This window comes from Scatophagus argus, chromosome 12 (genome assembly GCF_020382885.2).
Source record: "Scatophagus argus isolate fScaArg1 chromosome 12, fScaArg1.pri, whole genome shotgun sequence".
Lineage (NCBI taxonomy): Eukaryota > Metazoa > Chordata > Actinopteri > Scatophagidae > Scatophagus > Scatophagus argus.
The window spans coordinates 12597855-12614101 of NC_058504.1; the positions used below are offsets into that span (position 1 = coordinate 12597855).

The following is a 16247-nucleotide window of genomic DNA, read 5'->3' on the forward strand; positions in this document are numbered from 1 at the left end:
CGTCTAAATACATGCATGAAAGTGTTAAATTTGAAACAATATTAATACTGTTTCCCAATTTCACAAAGGTTGAATGACATTTGTGTCGAAAACAACAATAACTGACGTCTGCAACAGACATGGCTTTACATCTTCTTGCGTTTCCCAAACTGAAGTCTTTTCAGCACCATGGACAGAGCTTACTGGTGTCCATGAGGAAGACTGCAGTCGTTCCTTTGTCAGTGAGAAACTAAACTTGAAAGTGTGTTAAACCTATGCCATTTCAAAATAAAGATTAAAGCATTCAAGACGAATTACATCACTGGTACTGCAGCAGAATTCATTTCAAGACACGGAACAAAATGGTGTTCGTTGCAGTTAACACTTCATTTCAGTACTGTAAGGACATTTTGCTAATATTGATGAGTTTACTGAAACACATCCTGATGACTGAGTGAAATGTTAGAGAGTCAACAGAGACAAAAGCAGCTCATTTGTATGACACAAAAAGTGCTGTTGATGGAAACCAGACAGATGAATGTTATCAAAGAGAAAAGGAGTGATGAAGGAGTTCACACCAATGAACGTATGACCTGTACGTAGTGGGTCATTTGAACTGCATTTTGTTTACACTGATTGTCCAGCTCATTTCCAGCTTTAGTTGAGCAAAAACATTTGAACCACTGAATAATCTTTCTGCCAAAGGATCAAAAATGACATTGCTGGAGTGTAACACAAGGGACTTATATTTATGCACATCTGAACGGGACTTTCTTGTTAATGGCAAATAAGATAAAAACAAATTACTCATGAAAGATATTCGATCATGGTCAACTACCGTGACTGTGAACTAAATAAATGAAATTACTAAGAAATTTTGTTTTCTTTGCTCTGGGGAAGGCACCTTAAGATAGAAATGGCAGCACAAAACATCCACTTTATAATTATTAATAGAGAAAGAAAATGCTTTCTGAAAGTACTTTATTGACGGTTGATAATTATGTATATAGTGGTTGGCACTTCAAATATGTGGACTGCAGCCTCTGAACACCAGTGGATGAAAAAAAGAACTTCACACTCTTAAATTCTTACCTGGGAAGAATTGTCAGAGTCACCAAAAGCTTCAAGAAAGTCACTGGGACTTTTTCTGATTGTTTCCTCAGCAGGCAGCGTGTTGTCATTGTAAGACGTCACAAACTTAAAGTCACTGGTTCTTGATCCTGTCGTCAGATATGCGTCATAATTGTAAGCGCTGCGCAAAGTTCCTGTGCCGTCAACATCTGCGTAATTAGGAGGGAGATAAGCGCCGGGGATGGCGACTGCTCCATCAAACAACAGTCTGGGCTTTCTCCTGCGACAAAACCTCACACCCAGGATGATGATGATGAACGTCAGAAAAAACGTGGACACACACACCAGAGCGATAATAAGGTAAGACGTCAGTTTGGAATTCTTCTCCTCGTAAGAAATATCCTTCAGTTCGGGCACCTCAGCCAAGTTGTCAGAAATCAGTAAATACATGGAACAGGTGGCAGACAGAGAGGGCTGGCCGTTATCTTTCACTGCCACAATAAGGTTCTGTTTCATGCTGTCAGATTCAGAAATGTCCCGCTGTGTCCTGATCTCTCCGCTGTGGACACCAATACTGAAAAGGCCCGGATCAGTGGACTTCACTATATGATAAGACAGCCAGGCGTTCTGGCCGGAGTCCGCGTCCACCGCGATCACTTTGGACACCACAGAGCCTCCGTGGGCAGCTTTGGGGACCAGCTCGGTCATGAACGAGTTGCCCTCCGGGGCGGGGTACAGGATCTGAGGACAGTTGTCATTCACATCCGATATGAACACACTGACGGTCACGTTGCTGCTCAGCGGAGGAGAACCGTTGTCTCGGGCCATCACGTGGACTTTAAAACTCCTCAACTGCTCATAATCAAACGACCTCACAGCGTGGATCGCCCCCGTGTCTCCGTTCACAGACACGTAGGAGGACACCGGGGCACCGTTCACCTCACCGGCCAACAGAGAATAAATCACTGTACCGTTCTGTCTCCAGTCGGGGTCTCGAGCACTCACGGAACATAAAGTGGAGCCTGGTTTGTTATTTTCACTCACATATGCGCTGTACGACTGCTCCTCAAACACAGGTGGGTTGTCGTTGATGTCTGCTACAGATAACTGAACAGTTTTAGACGAGGACAGAGGTGGAGAGCCCTCGTCAGTGGCACTGATTGTAATGTTGTAATCAGACACCACTTCACGGTCCAGCTGTCCTGTGCTCACCAGAGAATAATAGTTTTTAATAGAAGGAACCAACTTAAAGGGGACGTCTTGCTGAATGGAGCAACGGACCTGTCCGTTGGTCTCAGAATCTGCATCCTGCACACTAATGATGCCCACCTCTGTACCAGGTGACACGTTCTCAGGTATGGGGTTTTTCAGTGATTTCAGATATATCACCGGAGCGTTGTCATTCACATCAGTGATATCAATCATTACTTTAGAATCTGATGAAAGTCCATAACCATCTTTGGCATTAATGCGCATCTCATATTTAGAATTACTCTCAAAATCAAGCTGTCCTATAACTTTTATGTCTCCAGTGTTGCTGTTCAGAGAGAAAACCTTTTTAGCTCTGTCTGGAATGCGGCTGAACTCATATGTCACCTCTCCATTGACGCCCTCGTCTGCATCAGTGGCACTTACTGTGATCACGACAGTATCAAGGGCGGAGTTTTCAGGCAAACTGGCTTTGTAAACGGCCTGGCTGAACACTGGAGCGTTATCATTAGCATCCAGCACACTCACGTGTATATTGGTCGTTCCTGATCTTTGTGGATTACCACCATCAACTGCAATCAGCACCAAATTTAAATCTTCTTCCTTTTCACGGTCGAGCTCTTTGTCTAACACCAGTTCGACGTTCTTAGATCCATCAGTGTCGTCTCGAACTGACAGCACGAAATGTTCATTCTTTTGCAGGCTGTATTGTTTCACAGTGTTTTGTCCAATATCAGCGTCGTGTGCTTCATTAACGTAATATCGAGCCCCTTTGTCGGCCGATTCTCGAATTTCCAGTTTCATTGTATCCTTTGGAAAAACGGGTGAATTGTCGTTGACATCCTGAATGAGCAGCGATATGCGGTGCAGCTCCAACGGGCTCTCGAGAACTAATTCAAATCTAAGCATACACGAAATCTTCTCCCCACACAGCTCCTCTCTGTCAATCCTTTCCTTGATGACTAAATTTCCCGTTTTAAGATCAATATCACAGTACTGCTGGTAGCGCTCCTCGGTATCAATACGAGCTGTACGAGTTAACAATTTCCCGACCTCCAGTCCGAGGTCCTTGGCAATGTTTCCAACAATGGATCCGGGTCTCACCTCCTCTGGAACAGAATAGCTGAGGTCTGCAGTGGTGATGTGGACCAAGATCGCAAAACCGCAGACAAAACCCAACAACGATTTCCCCTTGTGGTTCATTGTTTCACAGAAAATAATCTCCAAACACTCTGTTGCTACCGTCACAAATAAAACGTAATGGTAACATTAACATGCCACCTCCTGCAACAATGGCGACTCTGGATTTAATGCAAGATTACTCCCTTTGCAGTGGGTGGAGAAAAAAAACCTCTCATATCTGTGAGAGACTAGCGACGCCGTGAGTTTATTTGGAACATTACATATAAATATCTTCAAGGATAAAATGCCTCGGTTTTTGAAAATTTCAGAACTTCAGTGCCGTACTTCATGTTAGGACGCAAAGGGAAAGGAGATTCCCGAGATGTTTTGGATTTGTTTAACAGGCGAATAGTACACACATATGGACGCAACACTTTTCAGCACCATGGACAGCGTTTGAATGGTGACAACTGGACCACAAGTGTCCCGTCATTTACGATTCGACGTCATGATGTTTCAATAAGACGGAATGCTCACTGAACATAAAGAACTCTAATCTTTCACTCCAAATGTATTCCATCTTTTATGAGCTAAAAATGACAAAGAATTTCAAGAATTTCCCTCAAGGGATTAATAAAGCAATTAATAAAGGAATTCTGATTCTGAAAAAGAAAGAGTTCGGATTTGAATCAAGATCCTGGGTACAAAATATCAAGATTTGATTTTCACATTTGTTAAATAGAGGGTGTGATTTTATTTCATTTGTGTGAGGAAAGTAATGTCCGAAGACCACGCCAATACACTCAGTAATCTGAACTGTTTTGACAACTTAAGCTTTCCATCAATTAATAAAATCTAAAACATGATTAAAGCAGACGGTCAACGTCACATTTGCAACAGTCACCTGAAATGCAACGAATTAAAAAGACTGGGATTGCCATGTCCAAAAAATAAACATCGATTTGTTTAATTGTAGGCGGAAGGAGGTCTGACGTAAGACTTAAGCTATAAACATATTTGACTGAAAATTGATATGGCTTTCATCGAGGTTACACGTAATTGTTGCTTTAACAGCATTTACGTGAGCACATATCAGAGTGCAGTGAACTCGCTCATAATTACGGATTAAAATGTATGAATGAAAAAGAAAACAAACAAACTTAAACTACACAGACACGCAGACAAATGACTAAAACCGGGTGTAGTGGGAGGTAATTCATTCAATTTAAAAGCGAACCAGAAATTTTGAAGAAGCATATGCAAGAAATTAGAGTACTGAACGGAAAGCGTCAAGGTCAACCAAAATAAAAATCAAATATTTATATGCAAAGACAGCAGCCCATGGCAATACAACAGGAAAGTCGCAATCACTGTTAAATGTTAAAAACAGATGGCCTACCTCAAAGGACTCATCTGGTTGATCAAACACTTCTGCAAAGTCACTTGGACTTTTCCTCAGAGTCTGCTCAGCTGGCAGCGTGTTGTCATTGTAAGACGTCACAAACTTAAAGTCACTGGTTCTTGATCCTGTCGTCAGATATGCGTCATAATTGTAAGCGCTGCGCAAAGTTCCTGTGCCGTCAACATCTGCGTAATTAGGAGGGAGATAAGCGCCGGGGATGGCGACTGCTCCATCAAACAACAGTCTGGGCTTTCTCCTGCGACAAAACCTCACACCCAGGATGATGATGATGAACGTCAGAAAAAACGTGGACACACACACCAGAGCGATAATAAGGTAAGACGTCAGCTTGGAATTCTTCTCCTCGTAAGAAATATCCTTCAGTTCGGGCACCTCAGCCAAGTTGTCAGAAATCAGTAAATACATGGAACAGGTGGCAGACAGAGAGGGCTGGCCGTTATCTTTCACTGCCACAATAAGGTTCTGTTTCATGCTGTCAGATTCAGAAATGTCCCGCTGTGTCCTGATCTCTCCGCTGTGGACACCAATACTGAAAAGTCCCGGATCAGTGGACTTCACGATATGATAAGACAGCCAGGCGTTCTGGCCGGAGTCCGCGTCCACCGCGATCACTTTGGACACCACAGAGCCTCCGTGGGCAGATTTGGGGACCAGCTCCGTCATGAACGAGTTGCCCTCCGGGGCGGGGTACAGGATCTGAGGACAGTTGTCATTCACATCCGATATGAACACACTGACGGTCACGTTGCTGCTCAGCGGAGGAGAACCGTTGTCTCGGGCCATCACGTGGACTTTAAAACTCCTCAACTGCTCATAATCAAACGACCTCACAGCGTGGATCACCCCCGTGTCTCCGTTCACAGACACGTAGGAGGACACCGGGGCACCGTTCACCTCACCGGCCAACAGAGAATAAATCACTGTACCGTTCTGTCTCCAGTCGGGGTCTCGAGCACTCACGGAACATAAAGTGGAGCCAGGTTTGTTATTTTCACTCGCATATGCGCTGTACGACTGCTCCTCAAACACAGGTGGGTTGTCGTTGATGTCTGCTACAGATAACTGAACAGTTTTAGACGAGGACAGAGGTGGAGAGCCCTCGTCGGTGGCACTGATTGTAATGTTGTAATCAGACACCACTTCACGGTCCAGCTGTCCTGTGCTCACCAGAGAATAATAGTTTTTAATGGAAGGAACCAACTTAAAAGGGACGTTTTGCTGAATGGAGCAGCGGACCTGTCCGTTGGTCTCAGAGTCTCTGTCCTGCACGTTAATGATGCCCACCTCTGTACCAGGTGACACGTTCTCAGGTATGGGGTCAGTCAGTGATTTCAGATAGATCACGGGAGCGTTGTCATTCACATCAGTAACATCTATTATAACTTTAGCATACGAAGTTAACCCCAAACCATCTTTAGCTTGCACTCTCATCTCAAAGGAACTCCTTTCCTCAAAGTCAATCACTCCTGTTACTCTAATTACTCCCGTTTTAGGATCAATAGAGAAAACATTTACGTCGTCATCAGACACGTGGCCAAAATGATACGTCACATCTCCATTCACTCCTTCATCTGCGTCTGTAGCACTAACATGAATCACTGTGGTATCTGCAGGAGAGTTTTCTGGCAGACTGGCCTTATAAACGGCCTGGCTGAACACTGGGGCGTTATCATTAGCATCCAGCACAGTAACGTGTATGACCACAGTACCTGATCTCTGAGGAGAGCCGCCATCTAAAGCTGTCAGGAGCAAATTAAGCTCTTTTTGTTTCTCTCGATCCAGTGTATTTTCCAGTACGAGTTCAACCTTGTTGCTGTCAACAGCGAGAATAAAGTTGTCGTTCTTCTGAAGGTTGTACCTTTGAACCGCATTTTGACCAATATCTGCGTCATGGGCCTCCTCGATGGAGAAGCGATTACCCTTATCTGCCGACTCACTTATTTCCATTTCAATCAAACTTTCTCTGAATTTTGGCGAGTTGTCGTTGACATCTTGAATATGAAGACTTAATCGATGAAGCTCCAATGGATTTTCTAACACCAGATCTACCTTCACAACACACGACGGTTTCTTGCCGCACAGGCTTTCTCTGTCTGTTCTCTCCGATGTGATCAAATCCCCCGTTCTCAGATTAATGTCACAGTAACGCTTCTGACTTCCCTCAAAATCAACACGGGCCTTTCGGGAGGACAAAGTCCTCACATCAAGACCGAGATCTTTGGCGATATTTCCAATGACAGAATCGCGTTTCATCTCTTCTGGGACAGAATAACTCAGGTCTCCATTAACGAGGTGCAGCGCTACAATAAAGAAAGCGAAGCAAACGCTCATACGGAGCGCTGAGAATCCTTTGTCTCCCATCCTGACACAAAAAGGCTCCTCAGCTTGTACGACTTATCTTTCACAGGACGAAAACAACAAATGCTCAGCAAAAAATACTTGATAATCCAACACTTATCAGAACTGTGCACGATGAAATAGCTCGGAAATGGAACCGTTTCTCTGTAAAATCTGCAACTGAGATCTGTGTAGTACGAACAGCAGTGGGTGGAGTGGAGAATGTCCGTTTTCTGTCAGCCAACAGCGACACCAAGAGCCCTCCTTTTACTTTTTCACATGAACTTGAAAAAACATTCAGAACAAACTCTCAAATCACACAGGAAAATAATTTCTTCGAGTTAAAACGAACTGTCCATGTATCTTGCATGATTTGGAGTAGTCCTTAAAAACACTCGCTGTCTATTAATTGTATTGCCTCAGGTGTAAAGAAGTTCAGCCCAGCACAGCTGAGCCCAATGAAATTTGGTTTAAGATTACGTTACTTCAGCTTTCTGAAAGTTGCAAAAGGAAAGGGGGCACAAAGAGACAGTATATGTGAACGAAAATCTTATCCTACAGTTATTAAAATGCAACCAGGATCAATGAAGAGAAAGATATCTCTCGATGAGAATGTGCCACAGTGCCAGAAGAGCATTTCAGCACCATGGACAGATAAACCTTGAGATTTCAAAGGACTGACGGGACAAAAACACTGACCTCTGTCTTGTTGTCGAAGCTTTCTTATGCACAGTAATGACAGCTACAGTTTCACAAAAAAATAATGACAAACTCTTTGACCTAAAAATTTACCCACCTGCGTTAGAACGCTGAGCTGGGTTTGCCCAAGTCATGATTAATGACACATGTTGATGATGGAAAAAAGTGGCTTACTGGTAACAATGGAAAAGTTAAAATCATTATGAAATACATCGAAAAAGGCTTGACTAAAGCAAAGTAATTCTGTGTTAACTTCTTGCATCACAACATTTGGTTGATAAAAATGTTATTGCAACTATGTACTTGGCCACGGGGCAAAGGAATTGTGCTGGCCAAGATCAGCTGGAGCAAGTCTTTCAATGCGAATGACGTTGCATTTTAAAAATCTTATCAGCTCGACTTAAAAATAAAATTCTGAAATACCACCTTTATGAAAAAAACAGTGTTATATTTACGGATTGTATTTGTCAAGGAATCGTTTACAAACTTAGTCGTTAAGAGAAAAATCCCCCAAAAAATTCAACCAAAGGAGCAAATATGTTGACTAGAAGTTGAAGTATAAACAAGACAGTAATGAGTCGTGCAATTTTTAAAGAACTTGTCAATGACAAGATGTGACGATTAACTGAACAAATCCACAAAGGAATAAGCGACAATATCAAGGGGTTAGTCTTGTTCTAATAATTCACTTGAACAACAACGGCAACGTGAAAATTTCGAAAACACCAACGCAAGCTGCTGCCAAACATGAAAAAAACGATTCATTTAACAAACAAAAATGCATTGTGGCCAGTGACTTTATTTAAAGGGATCCTACCTCTGCAGACGCCTCTAAATCTTCAAAAGGATCAGCAAAGTCACTTGGACTTTTCCTCAGAGTCTGCTCAGCAGGCAGCGTGTTGTCATTGTAAGACGTCACAAACTTAAAGTCACTGGTTCTTGATCCTGTCGTCAGATATGCGTCATAATTGTAAGCGCTGCGCAAAGTTCCTGTGCCGTCAACATCTGCGTAATTAGGAGGGAGATAAGCGCCGGGGATGGCGACTGCTCCATCAAACAACAGTCTGGGCTTTCTCCTGCGACAAAACCTCACACCCAGGAAGATGATGATGAACGTCAGAAAAAACGTGGACACACACACCAGAGCGATAATAAGGTAAGACGTCAGTTTGGAATTCTTCTCCTCGTAAGAAATATCCTTCAGTTCGGGCACCTCAGCCAAGTTGTCAGAAATCAGTAAATACATGGAACAGGTGGCAGACAGAGAGGGCTGGCCGTTATCTTTCACTGCCACAATAAGGTTCTGTTTCATGCTGTCAGATTCAGAAATGTCCCGCTGTGTCCTGATCTCTCCGCTGTGGACACCAATAGTGAAAAGTCCCGGATCAGTGGACTTCACGATATGATAAGACAGCCAGGCGTTCTGGCCGGAGTCCGCGTCCACCGCGATCACTTTGGACACCACAGAGCCTCCGTGGGCAGCTTTGGGGACCAGCTCCGTCATGAACGAGTTGCCCTCCGGGGCGGGGTACAGGATCTGAGGACAGTTGTCATTCACATCCGATATGAACACACTGACGGTCACGTTGCTGCTCAGCGGAGGAGAACCGTTGTCTCGGGCCATCACGTGGACTTTAAAACTCCTCAACTGCTCATAATCAAACGACCTCACAGCGTGGATCACCCCCGTGTCTCCGTTCACAGACACGTAGGAGGACACCGGGACACCGTTCACCTCACCGGCCAACAGAGAATAAATCACTGTACCGTTCTGTCTCCAGTCGGGGTCTCGAGCACTCACGGAACATAAAGTGGAGCCTGGTTTGTTATTTTCACTCACATATGCGCTGTACGACTGCTCCTCAAACACAGGTGGGTTGTCGTTGATGTCTGCTACAGATAACTGAACAGTTTTAGACGAGGACAGAGGTGGAGAGCCCTCGTCGGTGGCACTGATTGTAATGTTGTAATCAGACACCACTTCACGGTCCAGCTGTCCTGTGCTCACCAGAGAATAATAGTTTTTAATAGAAGGAACCAACTTAAAAGGGACGTTTTGCTGAATGGAGCAGCGGACCTGTCCGTTGGTCTCAGAGTCTCTGTCCTGCACGTTAATGATGCCCACCTCTGTACCAGGTGACACGTTCTCAGGTATGGGGTCAGTCAGTGATTTCAGATAGATCATGGGAGCGTTGTCATTCACATCAGTAACATCTATTATAACTTTGGCATACGAAGTTAACCCCAAACCATCTTTAGCTTGCACTCTCATCTCAAAGGAACTCCTTTCCTCAAAGTCAATCACTCCTGTTACTCTAATTACTCCCGTTTTTGGATCAATAGAGAAAACATTTACGTCGTCATCAGACACGTGGCCAAAATGATACGTCACATCTCCATTCACTCCTTCATCTGCGTCTGTAGCACTAACATGAATCACTGTGGTATCTACAGGAGAGTTTTCTGGCAGACTGGCCTTATAAACGGCCTGGCTGAACACTGGGGCGTTATCATTAGCATCCAGCACAGTAACGTGTATGACCACAGTACCTGATCTCTGAGGAGAGCCGCCATCTAAAGCTGTCAGGAGCAAATTAAGCTCTTTCTGTTTCTCTCGATCCAGTTTCTGTTCCAGTACGAGTTCAACCTTGTTGCTGTCAACAGCGAGAATAAAGTTGTCGTTCTTCTGAAGGTTGTACCGTTGAACCGCATTTTGGCCAATATCTGCGTCATGGGCCTCCTCGATGGAGAAGCGATTACCTTTTTCAGCTGACTCCCTTATTTCCATTTCAATCAAACTTTCTCTGAATTTTGGCGAGTTGTCGTTGACATCTTGAATATGAAGACTTAGTCGATGAAGCTCCAATGGATTTTCTAACACCAGATCTACCTTCACAACACACGACGGTTTCTTGCCGCACAGGCTTTCTCTGTCTGTTCTCTCCGATGTGATCAAATCCCCCGTTCTCAGATTAATGTCACAGTAACGCTTCTGAGCTCCCTCAAAATCAACACGGGCCTTTCGGGAGGACAAAGTCCTCACATCAAGACCGAGGTCTTTGGCGATATTTCCAATGACAGAGTCGCGTTTCATCTCTTCTGGGACAGAATAACTCAGGTCTCCATTAACGAGGTGCAGCCTTACAATGAAGAAAACGAAGCAAACGCTCGTACGGAGCGCTGAGAATCCTTTGTCTCCCATCCTGACACAAAAAAACACTTCAGCTCGTACAACTTATCCTCCCAGGAAGAAAAAATAGAATCTCAGCAAAACATTCAATAATCCGACATTTGTCGATAGCGCATACGGTGAAATAGGTTGTAAATTGAACCGTGTTTCCGGAAAATCTGCAACTGATATTGATGTAGAACAGCCGTGGGTGGAGTGGTGAGTGTCTGTTTTCTCTCAGCCAACAGCGACACCATGAGCCCGAGTTTAAATTTTCACCAAAAGTGTAAAAAAAATAATAATAATAATAACATTCCTCGATAAATCGCAAACTACAACATAAGTCGCTCATGTTCAAATGGACGTTGCATTTTCCTTCGATGTTTTGTTGTCTTTAAGTACACATGCCATCTATTCATAGTAACTTACTCAGGTGTGGTCAAGTTCGGTCAAACACAGCTGAGCCCAGTTAGATATGTATTGAAACAAGCTACTTCATCCTCGTAGACGTTCTAACAGGGAGTAGGCTACAGACAGACAAATACTACAACTAGAACCACAGAAAGACAAGACGAGGTACAATTTGATTACAACACTGTAACATTCCCAAAGTGTATGACTGAAATGGAACATAACATGCAGTAATAAAGAGCTGTGGTTGAGCGCCGCATATTAAGGCAATGAGCTGGAGCCTTCAGCTATATCACAACAATCCAAATGCATAAACACATATCAATGGAATTATCAACTTATTATCGTAATTATTAATAATATGAAAACAGTATGGATGAGGACAGAGACATATGTCGTGTCGGTTGTGCCTGAGGAGTGTTTCAACAAACTGGACAGAAACACCTTCCTCATTCGGTCGTTAAAATAAGACAAAAAAATAAACGCTGTGTTGGTCTTTTAGTCTGTATTCTAAGACTTAAATTACAGGAGTTAAAGACAGATTCATGAATGTTAACACTGACTTAATATTAGACCTAAAACGTTAACCACACATGGTGAGGCGGACTCAGAAAACGGCGCTGTGTTTGAACCAGCTGAGGATAATTCAGGATTGAAAGAATTAAAAAGTGAAAGTGAAAAACATATGAGAGACTGGACAAAACGCTTAATTGAGAACTAATTCTGTGGTAACTTTATTCACGCCAAGAATAATTTAACAAAACGTTTTACGACTATTAAACCATATCCTATGAGGAACATGTTTTCTGCTGGCAAATATCAATTCGAAGCAAGATCCTGGTAACTCATGATTCTGTTATATTCTCATCGAATTTATCCCACTGCTGAAAATCCACAAATAGCAACTTAAGAGAAGAAACAAAATGAGCTGAAAATTAAGACCAGAAAGTATATTGTCAAAAAAATCATATTTAGACGGTATCTGTCAGTAACAAGACCGGAAAAGTATCAACCACGACATGGGGGAAAAGAGCGAAAGATGATAGGAATCAGCGAAACACAAACACAAAGTAAAAAGTACCATAATGATGGAAGGCAAACGGCACGTAAAAATTCAGGGACGTCGCTTATAAATACAGAAATCACTAGAGAAAATAATATTCATATAATTTCCACATGCTCAAAACACAGTCACGTGCTACAGGCAAACAGACAAGGAAAAGAAAATCAAAAAAGCATTCAAAAACAATTTAAACGAATCCTACCTCTGCAGACGCCTCTAAATCGTCAAAAGGGTCAACAAAGTCACTTGGACTTTTCCTCAGAGTCTGCTCAGCAGGCAGCGTGCTGTCATTGTAAGACGTCACAAATTTAAAGTCACTGGTTCTTGATCCTGTCGTCAGATATGCGTCATAATTGTACGCACTGCGCAAAGTTCCTGTGCCGTCAACATCTGCGTAATTAGGAGGGAGATAAGCGCCGGGGATGGCGACTGCTCCATCAAACAACAGTCTGGGCTTTCTCCTGCGACAAAACCTCACACCGAGGATGATGATGATGAACGTCAGAAAAAACGTGGACACACACACCAGAGCGATAATAAGGTAAGACGTCAGTTTGGAATTCTTCTCCTCGTAAGAAATATCCTTCAGTTCGGGCACCTCAGCCAAGTTGTCAGAAATCAGTAAATACATGGAACAGGTGGCAGACAGAGAGGGCTGGCCGTTATCTTTCACTGCCACAATAAGGTTCTGTTTCATGCTGTCAGATTCAGAAATGTCCCGCTGTGTCCTGATCTCTCCGCTGTGGACACCAATAGTGAAAAGTCCCGGATCAGTGGACTTCACTATATGATAGGACAGCCAGGCGTTCTGGCCGGAGTCCGCGTCCACCGCGATCACTTTGGACACCACAGAGCCTCCGTGGGCAGCTTTGGGGACCAGTTCCGTCATGAACGAGTTGCCCTCCGGGGCGGGGTACAGGATCTGAGGACAGTTGTCATTCACATCCGATATGAACACACTGACGGTCACGTTGCTGCTCAGCGGAGGAGAACCGTTGTCTCGGGCCATCACGTGGACTTTAAAACTCCTCAACTGCTCATAATCAAACGACCTCACAGCGTGGATCACCCCCGTGTCTCCGTTCACAGACACGTAGGAGGACACCGGGGCACCGTTCACCTCACCGGCTAACAGAGAATAAATCACTGTACCGTTCTGTCTCCAGTCGGGGTCTCGAGCACTCACGGAACATAAAGTGGAGCCTGGTTTGTTATTTTCACTCGCATATGCGCTGTACGACTGCTCCTCAAACACAGGTGGGTTGTCGTTGATGTCTGCTACAGATAACTGAACAGTTTTAGACGAGGACAGAGGTGGAGAGCCCTCGTCAGTGGCACTGATTGTAATGTTGTAATCAGACACCACTTCACGGTCCAGCTGTCCTGTGCTCACCAGAGAATAATAGTTTTTAATGGAAGGAACCAACTTAAAAGGGACGTTTTGCTGAATGGAGCAGCGGACCTGTCCGTTGGTCTCAGAGTCTCTGTCCTGTACGTTAATGATGCCCACCTCTGTACCAGGTGACACGTTCTCAGGTATGGGGTCAGTCAGTGATTTCAGATAGATCATGGGAGCGTTGTCATTCACATCAGTAACATCTATTATAACTTTGGCATACGAAGTTAACCCCAAACCATCTTTAGCCTTCACTCTCATCTCAAAGGAACTCCTTTCCTCAAAGTCAATCACTCCTGTTACTCTAATTACTCCCGTTTTAGGATCAATAGAGAAAACATTTACGTCGTCATCAGACACGTGGCCAAAATGATACGTCACATCTCCATTCACTCCTTCATCTGCGTCTGTAGCACTAACATGAATCACTGTGGTATCTACAGGAGAGTTTTCTGGCAGACTGGCCTTATAAACGGCCTGGCTGAACACTGGGGCGTTATCATTAGCATCCAGCACAGTAACGTGTATGACCACAGTACCTGATCTCTGAGGAGAGCCGCCATCTAAAGCTGTCAGGAGCAAATTAAGCTCTTTCTGTTTCTCTCGATCCAGTTTATTTTCCAGTACGAGTTCAACCTTGTTGCTGTCAACAGCGAGAATAAAGTTGTCGTTCTTCTGAAGGTTGTACCTTTGAACCGCATTTTGACCAATATCTGCGTCATGGGCCTCCTCGATGGAGAAGCGATTACCCTTTTCTGCCGACTCCCTTATTTCCATTTCAATCAAGTTGTCGTTGAATTGCGGCGAGTTGTCGTTGACATCTTGAATATGAAGACTTAATCGATGAAGCTCCAATGGATTTTCTAACACCAGATCTACCTTCACAACACACGACGGTTTCTTGCCGCACAGGCTTTCTCTGTCTGTTCTCTCCGATGTGATCAAATCCCCCGTTCTCAGATTAATGTCACAGTAACGCTTCTGAGCTCCCTCAAAATCAACACGGGCCTTTCGGGAGGACAAAGTCCTCACATCAAGACCGAGATCTTTGGCGATATTTCCAATGACAGAGTCGCGTTTCATCTCTTCTGGGACAGAATAACTCAGGTCTCCATTAACGAGGTGCAGCCTTACAATAAAGAAAACGAAGCAAAAGATCGGACGGAGCGCTGAGAATCCTTTGTCTCCCATCCTGACACAAAAAGGCTCCTCAGCTCATACAATTTATGTTTCCCAAGACGGAAAAAAACAGAAGCCCGGCAAAAGTACTTGATAATCCAACACTTCTCAGAATTGTGCACGATGAAATAGCTCAGAAATGGAACCGTTTCTCTATAAAACTCTGAAATTGAGACCGAGGTAGTACGAACAGCAGTGGGTGGAGAATGTCCGTTTTCTGTCAGCCAACAGCGACACCATGAGCCCACTTTTTAAACTTTCACATACAAATGTAAAAACCATGTTCAAAAGAAACATGCTTCACAAATGCCCCAAAATGTCAAAGCACATCCCTCACATTCACATTAACTGTGCATGTGTCCTATTTTCATTTTCATTTATTTATTTGTTTTTAACTGTTCTTAAAATACATTCGAAATCTCGTCATTGTAATTGGTTAAGGTGTGGTCAAGTTCAGCCCAGCACAGGTGAGCCTAATGATATTTGGATTCTGTTACTTTATCTTTCTAAAAGTTACAAAAGGGAGACGGTTACAGATCAACAACATCAATGGCATTTTTATTATTAGTATGAATCGTATAAGTATTACTCGTATTATTATTCTGATTAAAAATCTGAATAGCATGAATGAGGATAAGGAGACATCTGTCTTTGCATCTGTACCTGAGTGACTGAGGAGCATTTCAGCACCATGGACAGATACAACATCAGACATGACAGGATTGACAGGACAGAAACAGAACGCTGTTTCATTCTCTGAGTTTTCTCATGCACAGCTAACGACAGAGACAGTTTAACAAAATAATAATAATAATGATAATAATACTGACATACTCAGAAATCTAAACTGCAGTCCACCTAGTTAGAACTCGGACCTATGCCTGTATAACCGACGATTAGCGACACATGCTGATGACGGAAAAAGTAGACTGCTGCGAACACTGGAAAAGTTTAATACGTCGAAGAAGGCTCGATTTTAGCAACGTAAGTCTGTAACTACCTCTTTCATAACTATATATTTTGTTGATAAAAATTGTGACTAACTACACACGTGGCCATAAGGCCCAGGTTGTCTGCTGGAAAAGATCATAGTGAAGAAATTCTTTCATTTTTGTTTTGTATGCAGCTAATACCTTCCATATGCTAAAATAGCAACTTCATGAAAAAAAACTGTCATACATAATTTATT

The 16247-nt window shown here is 43.4% G+C and overlaps 3 protein-coding genes across 6 annotated transcripts in view; all 3 read right to left on the minus strand.

Annotated features, from left to right (window-relative positions):
• LOC124068394 (protocadherin gamma-C5-like) overlaps positions 1–16196 on the minus strand; it is a 211186-nt gene extending 194990 nt beyond the window's left edge. The window contains exon 1 of one of the 4 annotated variants that reach the window (XM_046406636.1): positions 12686–16196. In XM_046406636.1, coding sequence (XP_046262592.1) covers positions 12686–15070 — 2385 coding nt within the window. In that variant the 5' untranslated portion in view covers positions 15071–16196. Of the gene's footprint in view, positions 1–8657; positions 11114–12685 lie in introns of those variants that run through there. The other 3 variants (XM_046406646.1, XM_046406637.1, XM_046406647.1) reach the window with 3 other exon arrangements.
• LOC124068425 (protocadherin gamma-A12-like) lies at positions 862–3957 on the minus strand. The gene has a single exon (XM_046406681.1). The coding sequence runs from the start codon at positions 3460–3462 to the stop codon at positions 1060–1062; it is 2403 nt and encodes an 800-aa protein (XP_046262637.1). The 5' UTR covers positions 3463–3957; the 3' UTR covers positions 862–1059.
• LOC124068402 (protocadherin beta-15-like) lies at positions 4354–8621 on the minus strand. The gene has a single exon (XM_046406656.1). The coding sequence runs from the start codon at positions 7163–7165 to the stop codon at positions 4649–4651; it is 2517 nt and encodes an 838-aa protein (XP_046262612.1). The 5' UTR covers positions 7166–8621; the 3' UTR covers positions 4354–4648.
• Positions 16197–16247: the final 51 nt, after the last annotated feature.